The sequence below is a fragment of the Neomonachus schauinslandi genome, chromosome 11 (genome assembly GCF_002201575.2).
Source record: "Neomonachus schauinslandi chromosome 11, ASM220157v2, whole genome shotgun sequence".
Taxonomy (NCBI): domain Eukaryota; kingdom Metazoa; phylum Chordata; class Mammalia; order Carnivora; family Phocidae; genus Neomonachus; species Neomonachus schauinslandi.
Window position 1 is genome coordinate 96,847,330 of NC_058413.1, and position 15,398 is coordinate 96,862,727.

General features: G+C 55.5%; 1 protein-coding gene across 2 annotated transcripts in view; it reads left to right on the plus strand.

Annotated features, from left to right (window-relative positions):
* Positions 1–484: 484 nt before the first annotated feature.
* Positions 485–15,398, plus strand: part of TMPRSS13 (transmembrane serine protease 13) — a 29,272-nt gene continuing 14,358 nt past the window's right edge. Inside the window, exons 1-4 of one of the 2 annotated variants that reach the window (XM_021696459.1) lie at positions 485–633; positions 11,726–11,960; positions 12,987–13,091; positions 15,289–15,327. In XM_021696459.1, the coding sequence (XP_021552134.1) occupies positions 613–633; positions 11,726–11,960; positions 12,987–13,091; positions 15,289–15,327 (400 nt within the window). In that variant the 5' untranslated portion in view covers positions 485–612. The remainder of the gene's footprint in view (positions 634–11,725; positions 11,961–12,986; positions 13,092–15,288; positions 15,328–15,398) is intronic. The other variant, XM_021696460.1, reaches the window with a different exon arrangement.

The window sequence follows — 15,398 nt, forward strand, 5'->3', positions numbered from 1 at the left end:
AATTTCTTTGGTAAGAGTTTTCATAGAAACAGAGTTCAGGAAATGAAAATTTTGCCGTGAGCCTTAATTTGGGATTTGGACATGTGGTCCTTGGAGGTGAAGGTTGACACCGTCCTGCCCTGGGTGGGGCTATGGTCCCTGGCCTTGGATGTTCCCTTTAGGAACAGGGTCCTACCTCAGAGGGCCCGGGAACATCTGTTTTAGGCTCTCAGGTTGACAGGCCTAAGACTGTCTTCACAGGGCCTGGACTTTTTCCCTCAGAATGCCCCTCTGAAAGAAGCATTCTGGAACTCCTCGTTTCCTCATAGCTGACTCTGGGGGCAGTTTCAGGAGTAAAGGTAGCTTCATACTCCCGGTATTTGGTATTTGGTATTCGCTGAGTAACTGGGATGGCCTCGGAGGAGGGGAGAGGGACAGGTCTGGCTAGTTCTGTGGTGGTGTTTATACTTGAGATTACCTCACACGTCCCAACCCGCTTCCCCGCCCCATCTGGCGGGGGCTGGCCCTCAGCCTTCCAGCCCCTTTTTCCCCACATGCCGGGGGAGACAGGGGCCAACATGGATCTTCCTGTGGACATCAGCTGAGCCTGGAAGTTTCACCCCTCGGGAGACCATGGAAAGGGATGGCAGCCGGGTGAGTGGCCATGGGCCTTGGGCCAGAACTCCCCAGCACTGGGGAAGCAGGGATAGGGCTGGGAGAGAGGTAGGGCATGGCCACCTGTGTGCCTCAGGTTTTGGGGGAAATTGAATGTGCCTTTTCTCATTTGAAGCTTCTTGGGATTGAGATTGCTTGGCCTCCTTTTATGCGGGTTTCTAGGAGGGGCCCCTGGGAGGAGCTGATGGGATTTGGGATCTGGCCTGAATTCTGGGCTCCTGCTCTGTGGGCTGTGACCACCCTGGCTGTTAGATCATCACTTTTGCTGGCTTGAGAAATCACTGAAACTTCATGTTCCAGCTGGCCTTCAAGGTTATCTTGGCTAACCCCCTCACTAGACTCATAAACCATCTTAGAAAATGTGACTTTCTATGTGTATTTAAGATCATCAAGGGGATTTTTCAATCTCCTTTGGTCATTTATTTTCAGGCTTTATAATATTCAGGCTCTGAAAGTGCTTCATGTCTAACCATAATTCCTTCTGCCACAACTCAGGTTTCTTTCCTCTTCTTCTGTTCTTGGTGGTGGCAGAGAGCAGCTAGAATGTCCTCTGTGGAAAAGCCAATTATACATATGAAAGCTTCCAAAGATTTTGTTCTCAGCTTTCTTTTCTTGAGGGACATTTTTCTTGTGCTCTAACTTCTCCTTAGGTCTTCTTTAAACTTCTCTCTGCCTTCTTTTATTCTTTACTGAAGTAGTAGAATCAGAGACTCTGGGAAGGATGGGGCAGCTCAGCCTATATTCTAGCTTATAGGAGGCTTGTGGTCCATTCTGAACCCCAGATACGTTTCTGCCACTTTTACCATCATTTTTCCCACCATCCTTCCAGCCCCCTCTTGACTTTTCTTTCCCAGTCTTCCCTCCTGCACTGTTCTCCTTGATTCCTGTCTCAACCTCCCCGAGGTCATTTGGTCCCAGGCCTCTGGGCTCATTGGAGCCTCTGGTGAGCACTAAGGGCAATGCATGGGCAGAATGGAGTTTTGTCTGAGGTGTGAGGAAGGTGAACCCATAGTCACAGCCATAGGGCATGTTTGTTGGTGACTTTCTGGGAGTCTTAACTTGATGATCTCTAAATACAAAGGGTGAGAAGGGCTGATTTGTCTGAAGGATGGTAGGGCCAGTCCCTGGGCAGGGTGATGGAGGTGACATCTGCCTAGGATGCTCATCTTTCCAGAGTTTGGGACCAACATGGAAGGTCACTGGAGGGGCAGAGAGTAGAGAGCAGACTTCATTCCTGATGGAAGATGTGTTAAATGGTGTGCTAGGTGCCATGTTCGTTTTGGGAGGCCGTCCTAACTTACTTTGGAGTGAAAGAACTGAAACATTACTTCCTTCTTTAAGGTTCTTAAATTCACCCCCTTGTTTAAGGTAGAACCTCCAAGATAGTGAGCCTAGGGTGGGGGCAGGGAGAGCTGCCTGGGGCTCTTAATCTTACCTGCAGCAGATTTCTTCAGGTCAGTTGGACTGAAGAGGAGCAGACTGGGAGAAACTGGATGTCTATGGCCGCGCCTTTTCTCCAAGGGCTTCATGGCAGAGAGATGCACACTGCGGTTTTGGTCCTTCGGCTCCATAAAGTAGTGAGCAAGATGGTGGCCAAGGGACGTAAGCCTGATGAGGCTCCTGTGTGCATTGGTTCGGTCTTCAGGTGGGACCTTGGACAGGAGGTGGAGAAAGCTCTCAGCTTCTTGGTCTTCCAAGGAGAAGCTGCATGTTGGGGACAGAACACTGACCAAATTCCGGGTCAGCGGTGACTTCGGGCAAATCAACCTTTTTGTACCTCAGTTTCTTCTTCTGTAAAATGGAATAAAGATAGTGTCTACTTCAAGGAGTCTTAGAATAGTGACTTTGACATATAAGGCCTTATTTTTATTTTTAAAAGATTTTATTTATTTATTTGAGAGAGAGAGCGAGCACAAGCAGGGGGAGCGGCAGGCAGAGGGAGAAGCAGGCTCCCCACCGAGCAAGGAGCCCGATGTGGGACTTGATCCCAGGACCCTGGGATCATGACCTGAGGTGAAGGCAGACGCTTATGACTGAGCCACCCAGGTATCTCTGTAAGGCCCTTTTTAAATAGCATCTGGCATAGAGTGTTCAGATTCTCCTCCTCCTCCTCCTATCATCATCATCTAGGATCTAGTCCTGATTCCTCTAACAATGTGGACAAATCTCTCCACGTCTCAGTTTTTCCACCTACCAAAGACGAGGGTTGAACAAATTGCTCCCGCCCGCCCCAGGCCCCTTTCTGGTTCCATGACAGTCTTCGGAATTATATGGAATGGGATTACAGGTGTGCCACACTGGATATGTGCATTTGCTCTTTAACAATAGGGTGTGTTTTGTGTTTTTTTTTAAAGAGGTATCACATTTAAAGAGGTATCACATTTAATGCTTACAGAAGTGCCATGTTTATTAAAGAAAGACTGAGTAGACCCACTGCTAAAGCAGCAATCCCCTGTAGACTGGGTTTTCTTATAATAGAGCAGGTTCTCAAACAGTCCAAGACCACAGATGTCGTGGACTTGAGAGTGGCTGGTGGTCCCAGGGTGGGTTCAGGGGGAGGGCATGTTCCTAAGATGGCAGACCAATAGGCTCAGGTCACTGTACCGTCGACCCCATAGCGCATGTCCTCATGCGCCTTCCCACCCTCAAGGGTCTCCCTCAAGACCCTTGGCACCTGCCCTTTGGCCCTACAGGCACGCTGCCCTCACATGAGACCTCTCTGTTCCATGTTGTCGTTGATGCTACGCAACCTTCCACTTGGCCCATCCCGCCCTGCCTCCCCCTGATTTGTCCCTGTGACTTGTCAAATGTGAACGAGAATGTGTGGGAGTATGTGTATGGGGCTCCAGGCTGGGGTGCTGGGCGGGAAGGCCGGCTGATGTAACAATAGGCACTTTGCTTAAGTGTCTTGTTTTGGCAAAACAGCTTCCTCTTGGTATAGCAACAGCGGGGTGGACTGGGCCCAGCGAGGTGGCCAGGGTACTGGGAGGAGGCACGAGGGAAGCCAGCACGGGGAACCCGGGGCTTTGTCAGGACCCTGGCAGGACCACGTGGAGTGTGGCTCCCCTCACAGGACTGTCCAGGGCACCCCCATGAGGTACCAGCCCTGAACTGTGTCCCCACGCCACAGCATTGGCATAGAAAGCACATGGGGGGAAACTGAGGCAACAAGACCCTGGGCCATCAGAGATCATTTCCTTGGCAGCAGTAGGTCCTCGATGTTCTCTAAACTCTTTGATGAATGAACAAACGAATGAATGAATACACGAATGAATGGATAAGGAGGTGTTTTGACGCTGGTCTAACAGGGATTCCCCGAGGCGTTTTCATGAGGCATCGTAAACCAGAAGGGACATCGGGGCTTGCCCAGGCCAGTAATTTCCAAGTTCTTTATAGCAGCAGCCGCTTTTGTTCAAATGAAACCATGTGTGGACCTATTGTACACAACTGCCAAGCAGGTCTTCTCTATTTGAAGCGGGGGGTGAAGGACGCCAGGCCCTTTCCCTGCTACAGTGGTCCTGGTCCCGGAGGCATTTCCACCGAACCTCTCATGCTCTGGGAACCCTGCTTGAAAACAGCCGACTGTCTGCTCCCTTCCTTTTATAGACCAGGGAGCTGAGGCCCAGAGAGGGATGCAACTGTCCTTACGGTCACGCACGGTGAGGAGCAGAAGCAAGACTCCCCTGTGCCTCCCAAGCCTGCAGCAAGGGAGGCCTCTGCTCGGCTTCTGAGTCTGGGGCCCAGTTTGATTCCAGGGGTTCCCCAGTTTGGAAGGAGGGTAGAAGGACGTGCTGGGGAGACTGCCTGTGCTCTGAGGGGGAGCCTGCATTTGTGGAATTTCTCTGGGTTCAGGAGGGGGGAGTAGGAGGGAGCCCGGTGTACCTGGAGGTACAATGAAGCCTGGGTTGGACAGTAAAGATGGGAAAGAAGCATGATCCTGAACTCCATCCCAGTTCAAACCAGTTCCTTGGAGACCAGTTCAGTCTAGTCTGGTCCACGGTGGAATGGGTTCAGGCCTCCCCTGCCACAGCCCAGGGGCTCCTCAGCGTCCTGACAGGCATGGCGACCATTTAGGTCCTGCCAAAGGGAGCTCCTGATTTTTCTTGGGAACTTCTAGTGCTTCCGGTGGGGACTGGAGGCATCTCTTCCTGCCTAGCCCGGAATGCTGGGGGGCCAGGCTAGGGTCCTGCCTATGTCCCCCACTCCGAACATCCTTGATACTCAGGGTCTCTGGGAGAGAGAAGCTGTCACAGGCACCTCAGTCTGGTGAGGAGTCCTTCCCCGTGGGAGCCTGGTAAGGGGCACTGGGAGAGCACAGTGATGGGCAGGAGCCCGAGGACAGGAACCAGAAGATGACATTTGGGGTCCTAGCACTGCCCCCGACTAGCTATGTGCCCTTAGGCAAGTCGCATTGCTTTTCTGGGCCTTAATCACCTTATCAGTAGGATAAAGGAACCAGAACTAGAGGGTTTTCAAGCTCCTTCTAGCTCTGACAGCCTGTGATCTGCCCGGCCTGCCCTGGGGTGCAGGTTGCATGAAGGGATGGCCCAGGGCAGAGGAGGGAGGCCCTGCCAGCTTTGGCCGGCCTTGAACGGGCCCTGGTGGACCTGCCCTTGGGTCCTGAAGTCATGTTACTGCTGCTGCTGCCCAGGTGGACATTCCCACAGGAGCCTTTTGCTAGGTTCTTCTCCCTGCCTGCCGGGGGCTCTGAGAGGCCCATGGTGCTTCTGTCCCAGAGTTCAGGCCACCCCCAAGGTTGGAGAACAGTCTCTAAGCAAAGCCTGGAGCTCAATCCTTGGCAGTAGCCACAAAACCAAGCAATCCGTGAGGTGGCTGCCGCGTGGCTCAGCACGGCAGAGGACCCCTCTCCCTCCTGGCATGGCTGGCCAGACCTGCAGGAGATGCAGAGAGGCCAAGGGCAGGACCACTGGGGTCCTTGCTCACTCACTGCCATCCCCCACCAGGTAAGGGCCTACGGGACAGAGTCTGCCACAGGAAACCATAAGAATGTCCTGTTCAGCCTGGGGCGGGCAATCTGCCCCTGGCAGCTGTGGCACAGAGGGCCATGGCCTAGGTGCAAGGGCCTGTGGGTTTTAGTCTCTATTCTGCAATGTAAGATGTACCAAAGTGACTCCGAGGAAAGCGCATGAATGTTTTAGGCCTCTACTTCTTTGCCTGTAAAATGGGAATAATAATTCTTATCGACTCCTATTCAGGAAAGTGCTTGGAAAGCGTCCCAGAGCCAGGGACTGCTCCGTTCAGCCCTCTCTCTGGCTCATTGCTCACTGCCTCCCTGTGGACCCCTGCTCGGCCTGCCTGCCAGCCGGGCCACCTCCTGCCTCAGAGCACCTCGGGGGGCCTGTTGTGAGTACGGGCCCCTGGGAATGCAAAGGCAGGTGGGAGTCATGAAAGCTCTGAGAAGCAGTGAGGGCTCACGAATGTATTACCCCACGGGCGAACCCCGGAGACCACCCTAGGGGCTGGCGGGGAGGAGAGGCAGGGCCAGGAAAGAATGATTGGCAGTGTGGGGCGCCTGGGTGGCTCAGTCGTTAAACGTCTGCCTTCAGCTCAGGTCATGGTCCCAGGGTGCTGGGATGGAGCCCCGCATCTGGCTCCCGGCTCGGTGGGAAGCCTGCTTCTCCCTCTCCCACTCCCCACTGCTTTTATTCCCTCTCTTGCTGTGTCTCTCTCTGTCAAATAAATAAATAAAATCTTAAAAAAAAAAAAAAAAAACCAATGATTGGCAGTGCTTGGCCAGGGAAATAGTTCAGAGTCACCCACCCCCTGGCTCTGCCCTGTCCACCTGCCCCCAGATGGGCTGAGGGGCCTCTCACCTGCAGACAGGTTGTGGAGAGCCTGGAGTTGGTCATCTGAGTTCCATTGCAGGGTCTTCTGCTCACTGGCAAAGGCCAGGAGTCGGGATGGTTCTGGTCTGGGCTCAGCCCCTTGCATTTTGGGGCTCTGGGCAAGAAGTCTCCTGCCCTCTCCCCCACCTACTCAAGGCATCTGCTCTGAGGGTGAGGCCATGCCACCACGAGGGAGGCTGGAGTCTCAGCAGTTGCTCCCCAAGAATGGAGGAAAGGAAATGAGTTACTGCTCTAGTAGGTCAGACATCAGGAAGAACTTCCAGCAGGTGGGGTGGCAGGCCATGAAAGGGGTAAAGGATGGCTGTGGAATCTATTCTAGTGGTCCTTGAAAAAGTGGATTCTTCCCAGTGTTCTGTGATGGTTCGGGTTGAGGCTCAGAGTCAGGGGGATGGGGCAGATGGCCTCACTGTGGAGGCTGCCTTCCTCTGGTCTTGGGGCTGCCCGTCCATCCTGCTGGGGTTCATGGTTCTCCGTGAACAGCTGTCATGTGGGCCTTGGGGTCAGGCCTCTTCTCTTGCCCTTGGTCTTCGGGGCCCAAATCTCTGCACGTGCCTCCCACCGGCTCAGACACCAGAGTGCTTGCTCTACTGAGACCAGGCCCTCCACGGCCTCCAGCTCTTTCTTGGATATTGCCCTGTCCACCCCCAATGCCCAGCTTCCCCTCCATGACTACACCCCCACACCCCAGCTCTGGGAAGACTTGACACGGGCTGCTGAGGTTCAGAGGCAGCAGCTTTAGAATCTGGGGACGACTCACCCCCTTCCGGCCCCTTGGGTACTGAGCTCAAGATGAGTCCCATTTTACATTGCCCCAGCTCCCTCTAGACTCAGAGAAGAGGGACCCAGGGGGGTCTCCTGCCTGGACCTCAGCTCACCTCCCCAGGGACTCTCCTCCCTGCTTCCTATGGGCCGAGGCCGTGGGTGGGCACGTTGGGATCTATGTGCAGATGGAACCAGCATTGGGGAGAGGGCTGAGCAAGGCTCAGGAGGCCCCTGTTCTCTCTTTCTGGCTGCCCTGAGCTTCCCACCATGCCTGCCCCCCACCAGCTACCCCTCTGGTCTAACTCCCTCCCACTGTTCCTGCCCCCCCGCATCCTTCCCACCGTCTCCCTCGGGGCCTCCGCCAGCTGTGGCCCCTTTGTTCCTGCCATGGTGACACAGTACCAGGACCAGGCCATGGGGTCCCGCTCCAGTGGGGACAGCCTGAGCTCTTGAATGTGAATCCGAAGGTTATGATAAATCCCTACAAGCCTGCCAATCAGTTCAGGGGCTCTGGGCATGCTGTTTAGTCTGCTGCACCCCAGTTTCCTCAAGGATAGGCTGGGGGGGTCATAGTTCCTGCCCAGCTTGCTGGCGAGGCCCTGTGAGAACCACAAGAAATAATGGGTATGGACGCTCTTCTCGAGCTGTCAGCCTCGAGGAAGTGCAGGAAGTTACTGGGGGCTCTCGTGATACCGTGGGTCCAGACTCTACTTACTCCTGGGAGGCCTGGTCAGGATACGAGCCCTGTCACTCAGCCCCGAGAGGTGAGTTTGGGCATGTTCTGAATCTCCCAGGACCTTAATTTCAAAATCTATAAAATGGGGCTAACAAGACCAGCCGTCAAGAGCTGTGATGAGGTTGAAACAGGATCAAGCTAAGTGCCTGATGGGCTGCCGCTTTTGTTACAGTGTGACACGCATTTACGGACCAGGCTCTTCCATGTTTCTTCCGCGGTTATCAGGGGAAGGAGGCAAGGTCAGCCCCATCTTACACGTGTGGAGACAGACTGAAGTGTTCCCTTACTTGCCTCCGGGCAGCCCATTCAGGAATGGATGCAGTCATATTTTTTTTTTTTAAAGATTTTATTTATTTGTCAGAGAGAGAGACAGAACACAAGCAGGGGGAGAGGCAGGCAGAGGGAGAAGCAGGCTCTCTGCCGAGCAAGGAGCCCGATGTGGGACTCGAACCCAGGACCCTGGGATCATGACCTGAGCCGAAGGCAGCCGCTCAACCGACTGAGCCACCCAGGCATCCCTGGATGCAGTCATATTTGAACACAGATTCTTCTACTTCAAGTCCAGCGTCTCTAACAGATAAACACCCACTGTCACAGCTCAGGGTCACCAAGTCCTTACCGTACATACAGCATCTATTACTACACTGCTTTGAAGCAGGGTGATTGGCTCACCTTACAGATGAGGAAGCGGAGGCGTGAAGAGGTGGGGTCATTGGCCCAGAGTCACCTGCTGGTGTAGAGAGTGCGTGATGCCTGGCATGCTGCCCTCCTGTCCTGGGAGGTCCCAGGACCCACCTGCCATTCCCACCAGAAAGCTCCATAAGACCGAGATCGCTGTAGAACCACTGTCCCCACTGCCAGGCTCCCCATGGTGCTCCCAGCTGCGGGGCCCCAGGTCCCTGTTCTCAGGCCGTGTCACGAATGCGGACCAAGTGCCCCGTGTACACAGCTAGAGAAGGCTGTGCTGGGGGCTTTGCTGCTGACCTGAGAGGGCAGGGGCCTCAGACACTCGCAGGCTTGGGGCAGCATCCCAACTGTGTGACTCTGGGCACTCTGAGCCCTGAGCCTTGGTTTCCTCATCTGGAAAATAGACTTCTAAAAACACCAAACTCTCAGGGTTGGAGTGAGAACCCCACGAGACCACAGATGTGGAAGCTTATTGTAAATTCTCAAGTACCGTACATGGTGAACTACTATCATTTTATTGTATCCTATAGTGGGAATGTGCCCCCAAAGGCGGGGAAGGCTTATAGTGTGAGCAGGGCAGGGAGGGAAGGTGGGCAGGCCAGCTGAGGTGCCCAGTGCCAGGGTCCCGGGCAGGTGCCAAGCCTTGGGCCACCATTGGTGGGAAGCACAGACTCTACACAGCCTGGGTTTGTCTCTGTCATTGAAGGACCTCAGTCTGGCCTTTGTCCAGCACCCTCTTTTCTCCCTAAGATGAGCTCCCACCACCTTTCAGCCCTTTGGTCATGCCCCACGGCTGTTAAATCTCAGCGAGGTGGGCGCTGTGTGGGCTAATGCAAAGGCGAAGGGAGATGGTCATTTCCTGCCCAGCTGCTATGTGCCAGACACAGGCAAGACATTTCCTATTCTATCTCATTGAATCCTCAGGGTCATTAGTCCCATTCTACAGATTAAGAAAAAGAAAAAGGAAGGTTAAGGGTCTTGCCCGAGGTCGCACTGCTGGGTATAGGATGGAGACCCAGGTCTGCCTGACTCCAAAGACAAAGCTAGCAGCTGATGGGTGCTATATTTCAACATAGCCTCCCCACCTCTCCTTGCCCACAGCCCCAGTCCTGTTTCCCTTGGAGTGTCTAGGGGCTCACCTGTCTTCACTTTATGGAAATCTAGTCTCTAGATAATGGGGATGAGACGGGGAATCCGAGCTCTGGTCCAGCTGGGTCAGCAGCAGCAGCAGCTGCCCTTCTGGTCCCTAAACACACACAAGTGTGTCCCTGCTCGGCTCGCTGGGGCACCTGGATCCACGTGTATTTACCCACATCCGTTAAGTAACCCAGCAACTCCCTGGGATAATGGCTCCTGGTCCCGCCCTGTGGTAAGCTGAGCGTGGTCAGGGTCTCGAGATTCCTCCTTGAATTCATTTTGCAGCTTCCAGAACAATGGGGAAGTGACCAAATCCATTACCTCTGACTCTTAGAAAAGGGAGTTTAAAACAATTATGACAAAACCAAACAAGAAACCCTTGCCTGGTGGGGATGATGGTGTTGACTTGGGCCGATGTTCTAACGAGGAGGACTTTTTCTTAACCGGTTGGCTTACTAATAATGTCCAATGTCAAGCACACTGGCAGGTGAGGGATGGAAACAGGTGCCAGGGGCCAGAGCCTGTCTCCCCTGCACAGCCCTGTCGATGGTGGCCCAGCGCAGAGTCCCCAGCACAGGTGTGATGCCCTCACCATCCCTCCTGAGGGGCCAGTCAGCTCCCAGCAGGAATGATGATGACGGTCAGATGTGGCCCCTGGGCCAGATCCAGTCCTAGCTCCCCCTGTGGCCTCTGGGGTTTCTGGAGGGAGCTGAAGAGGTGGGGATGGTATAAGGGGCCAGAGGGAGGTGACAGGGACTGGGGGCCCCACCAGGCTTCCTTTCCGCCCTGACTGCCCTCTGGCTCTCTCTTAGATTTAGAGCACCCCAAACGCTCACTTTCCAGGAAGGAACAGGACCAGCGCTCACTGACTGCCTAGTAAGACTGGATGCTGCTTTATCAACTGCGTCCCTCCTCAGAGAGGCAGCCAAACCTCATGGTTGAGCTGGCCTCCGAGCCCGGCTTTCTGGACTCATGCTCTGGCCCAGCCCCTCTCCAGCTCTGACAGTTTGATCACATTGCTTAGTCTCTCTGCTTCTGTTTCCCCTGTGCAAAATGGGAGCAATTCTGTCCTGAGGATTAAGTGAGTAAATACATATAAAGCTCTTAGAGCACGTGAGGTCCTCTATAACCATCCACTAGAGTGCTAAATCTGGGCGAGCAAACCACTCCACCTGCAGCTGAGTCGGGTTAAGGATCTTGTCCAAGAGTGGTGGACTCCTACCCCTGCCTGTACCTTCTTCTGATGTTGCCTCTGATGCATGGGTGAGTGAACGCATGTGTGTGCATGCGTGCGTGCAGGTGCGTAGGTGAACGAGACAAGTCTGGTGTTACTGAGAATGGTGGGCTACAAGGCAGGTCAGGGCTTTTCTTAAGGCATGCTATTCACACTTTTTGATGACAGCTTATAGTAAGAATGGGGTTTTATAAGTCTGATGCCCACAAGAGGAAAGGGCAGGGGTGTGGGGGGTGTAGAAGTGAAGAGGGCGGAAGAAGCAATCACTTTCCTCCCCAGGGGCCACATCTCCTTGAGCCACCCTCAGAGGGAGGGTCCCTAGACACATGTAGCCCAAGCAAGGGCCCCCCAAGCCCCAGGCAGATGGCCCACTGCCCTCTGCCCACCTCTGCAGGTCCCTGTGATGGGGAGAGACTGTAGGGAGGTGGGGGGTGCAGGCTCTTTGAACTTGTGCTCCATCCCGGAAACTCTCTTCTCAGATGCTTCTCTGCCAGGAGTGGGGAGGTGGTGATGGTGGTGATGGGGGGCAGTGTTTGCTCCCCACCTAGCTGCTTGCCCCAGAGCATGGATCCCCTGGCTCAGCAAACCTGATAGCTGGGTGCGTTCTCAGGGGAGCAGCCTGAAGGATGCCCTTCACTCTGCTTCCAGAATGCTTCCCCAGCAAGGACGTCTCCAGCCCGGGCGTCTCCAGCCCGGGCGTCCCTAGCCCGGGTGTCCCCGGCCCGGGCATCCCCTTCCAGGTCATCGTCTGCCCAGTCAGGCTCCATGACATCTTCTCCGACGAGAGTGTACCTTGTTAGAGCAACACCACTGGGGGCCGTGCCCATCCGGAGATCTCCTGCCAGGTCAGCGCCAGCCACCAGGGCCACTGGGGAGAGCCCAGGTAAGGGGGACACTGCAGGGAAGGCAAGAGGAACAGGGAAGGAGGCGATGCGCGGGGACGAAATCTCAGAGTTGGGATTCTCTTCTCTTCCTCTCCTCCTTGGATAGTGATGTGTGAGGAGCAGGGGGAATGGTCAGGGGCGGGCAGTGGGGGGCCTGGGGAGGTGGGGCAGAAAGAAGCCATTACGTGCAAGCCCAAGACAGTGGAAAATGGGGGCCTTGGGGGGCGGGGAGAAGAAACCAGGACCAACAAAGCAGCTGTAACTTTGGAGGCTGCGCAGTGCGGGTCATAGGGCAGATTTCGAGAGCAAGGACTCTGATTAGAGTCCTTTCCATGGGTCTGCCGGGAGGCGAGGGTTGGCCTTGGAGCAGGGTCCTGACTGTGGGCGCATCTGTGGGCTGAGGAGGAAATGGAGAGATTCCGACCAGGCAGGCACTCTTGACCTCCATCCTTCCAACCCGACTTAACCTGGTTCAGTTGCTGGCAGTCAGAGCGAGCAGATGGGCCTTGGGGCTGGCCCTGCCCCTAACGAAACAGTGGGTCTGCCCATCCCAGTGTTGCCCTCTTCTCGTGCTGGGCTTCAGACTGTCCCCACCGTCCCATATTTGGGGCCCCTCTCACAGTCTTGCCCTCTCAGGGGCTGGTGGGGCACTCTGGTGTGGCTTTTGGAACGAGACACACTTCATTTGACTCCCTGCTCTGTCGTTCGCTGGCCAAGTAACCTCGAGCAAGTTCTTTCACTTTTGTGAACCTCAGTTTCCCCATCTATCAAATGAGCACGATAACGTCCAGCTCACATGGTTGCCGTGAGAATTCCACAAGAGAGCACTTGCCAATGTGGCTGGCTGGCCCGGAGGAGATGCTCCGCTAAAGGGAGCTGTGGGCATCAGGTGGGGTGCTGCCGCATTCTGGAGTGGAGAGGTCCCCGTGGGGCCCTCCCGGGCCAGACTGCTTCCTTCCCCTCCTCCACTGCACTGGACCCCTCTCCAACAGCCTTACCCTCCCCTGCTGCTGCCCCGCTCCTAGGTATCAGCTTGCCCAAGTTCACCTGGCAGGAGGGCCAGAAGCGGCTGCCGCTCATCGGATGTGTCCTCCTCCTCATCGCCCTCGTGGTGTCGCTCATCATTCTCCGTGAGTTTAACGGAGGGAGCAGGGGCGGGCTCTGGTCATGGCCCATGGCGGGGCGGAATGGGGTCTGCGGACGGGGGCGCGCCGCAGGGAGACGGGAGTGGGGAACACACACTCTTCTGGCTACAGTGCCCCCCACAGACACTCCTGCAAAAGGCCGTGGACCACAGTCCACAGGGGCCTCCAGGCCCCCTCCAGGCCGCTGGGTTAGGAGGCCCCAGCCTCGGGCCTCATCCTTGCTACTTCCTGTGCATCTTGCTTGAGAGAGTTAGTTAACCTCTCTGAGCTCCGTTTCTGCATCTTCAGATGGGATTCAGTTCCTTCAGTGCATTTGACTTACCACGTGCCCCGTCAGCACTCATAAAGACTTCACGGGGTTATGAGCCGTAATGACATAATGGCACAGTGCCTGGCACAAAATCTATATACGCTAATTATTTAAAAAAAAAAACATATAAACACGGTTTAGGGTAAGTCTCTTGGGCATTTTTGGACAATGGGATAAAGTGTTCTTGGGTTTGGCACGGGCCCGGCACAGCGGGGAACCTTGCGGGGGCAGAAGGACAACCCTTGCCACCCTGTCCTCGGAAGAGAGTCCAGTCTCCTGAGGGATCTAGATGGCAATAATTAAGGCCAAATGTGACCGTCAGGAAGAAATGTGACGGTCACATTTGTGTGACTGTCACACAAATGTGACAGCTGTGTGGGCCGGGGTGGCAGAGACCAGCTCACGAAGGGTCAGGTGATGGCCTGGAGGATGGGACAGCATGTGGACAGGGCATCCGAGCGGGACGAGCAGCTGCAGGAAATGTCGGGGGCAGGGGGGCAAGGTCGGCATGGGGAGAACGAAGGGACCCGCATAGCCAGCGAGGGAAAGAGTACTGGGGGACCTGGGCTCTCTGTTTGGCTGGGCATGGCTGAGCTACATGGTAGACAGCTTTAAACGCCAGGCCGGGGGGTAAGGGTTCTGTTGAAGAGGTGGCACGGTGTGGGGAGGAGCTGGGTGGGTGACCGTGCGGAAACCCGGGCTGGCCCGGGTTGCTCCAGGAAGAGGATGGAGCACGAGGAGGTAGCGTGCTGCTTAAGGGCACGGCCCCCCATAGCATCCTGGCTCTGCCGCTTGCCAGATGTGTGACCACACAAATTAACTTCCCCAGCCTCGGTGTCCCCACCTGCCTGACAAGGTGGGGGCATCGCTGTCACGATGCCTGCCACGTGGTGTCCGTGTGGACCTCCAGCCAGGATGCGCTGCCCTGCTTCTCCTGCCCCTCCCGGACAGGGCACTGCTCCGGGGACCCCCTGGCAGTCATGGGAGAGCAGTCGGGAATGACCCATGGAGGGATGAGCTGGCATCCAAGGGTGGCCCCCCGGATAGAGCTAGAGTCACAGTGTGGTTTCACCACGTGTCCTGAAGCCTGCTGACCATCAGGGGGGCCCTCCAGCTGTGGCCCCGTGGGCACTGGTGTCTGGGTCTGGAAGGAGCAGGGTGACTGAGCGCATGGTAGGGCTGGTGGAAGAAGCAGGGGGTCAGGCTGAGGATGAGGGGCAGGGTGAGGAGGGAGAACTCGGGTTTCTTGGGCACCCAAGGGAAGGTGTCTCTGGCAGGAGGGATGGGATCCCTAGTTTGAGAAGAGGCTAGTGTTCCAGACGCAGGGAGTCACGGGGCTGACTTTCCCCGGTGGTTTGTAAAACTTGGACATTTGGGAATCAGCCACCTAGATTTGCTCTTTGAGAGGAAAGACATCTAAAGGCATAAAGACAAGTAATGGGGCAGGAGCTGAGCAAAGGGGACATCCCTTGTGTAGGGGAGAGGGAGGAGGAGGAAAATCCAGGAGCTTCTGAGACCGAAAGAACAGCCTTTGAGAGGACAGCATGGGCAGTGCTTGAGCGTGTGGACGCTGGAGACAGAAATTTCTCTGCCATGACCCTCAGAGCACAGAGAAGAAGGGAGGCCAGAGGGGCTCCGAGAGGGGGGGCCTCTGGGATTCTGGAGGAGGGCTTTCTCTGGTTGCCACTCTGGCCCATGTAGGGCATGGGAGCTCCCAAAGCTGTACCCACCTCCACACCTCCCTCCCTCATTGTTCCTCCCTCTCTTTCTCTCTCTCTGGGTGGCTGCTTGAGTCTGCCTGGTGCTGCCCTGCTTGCAGGAGCTTTCCGGAGCATTCCGGAGCATTCCTGAGCAGCCTTTCTCTCCATACAGATGGGGGAAGAGAGCCCCAGAGTCCAAGAGGGATTGCAGGTCGGTGTCTCAGAACCCCCAGAGCCTCAGGCTGCTCAGTGTCTTGTCTTCCTGGGGTTGGCAGTGACCCA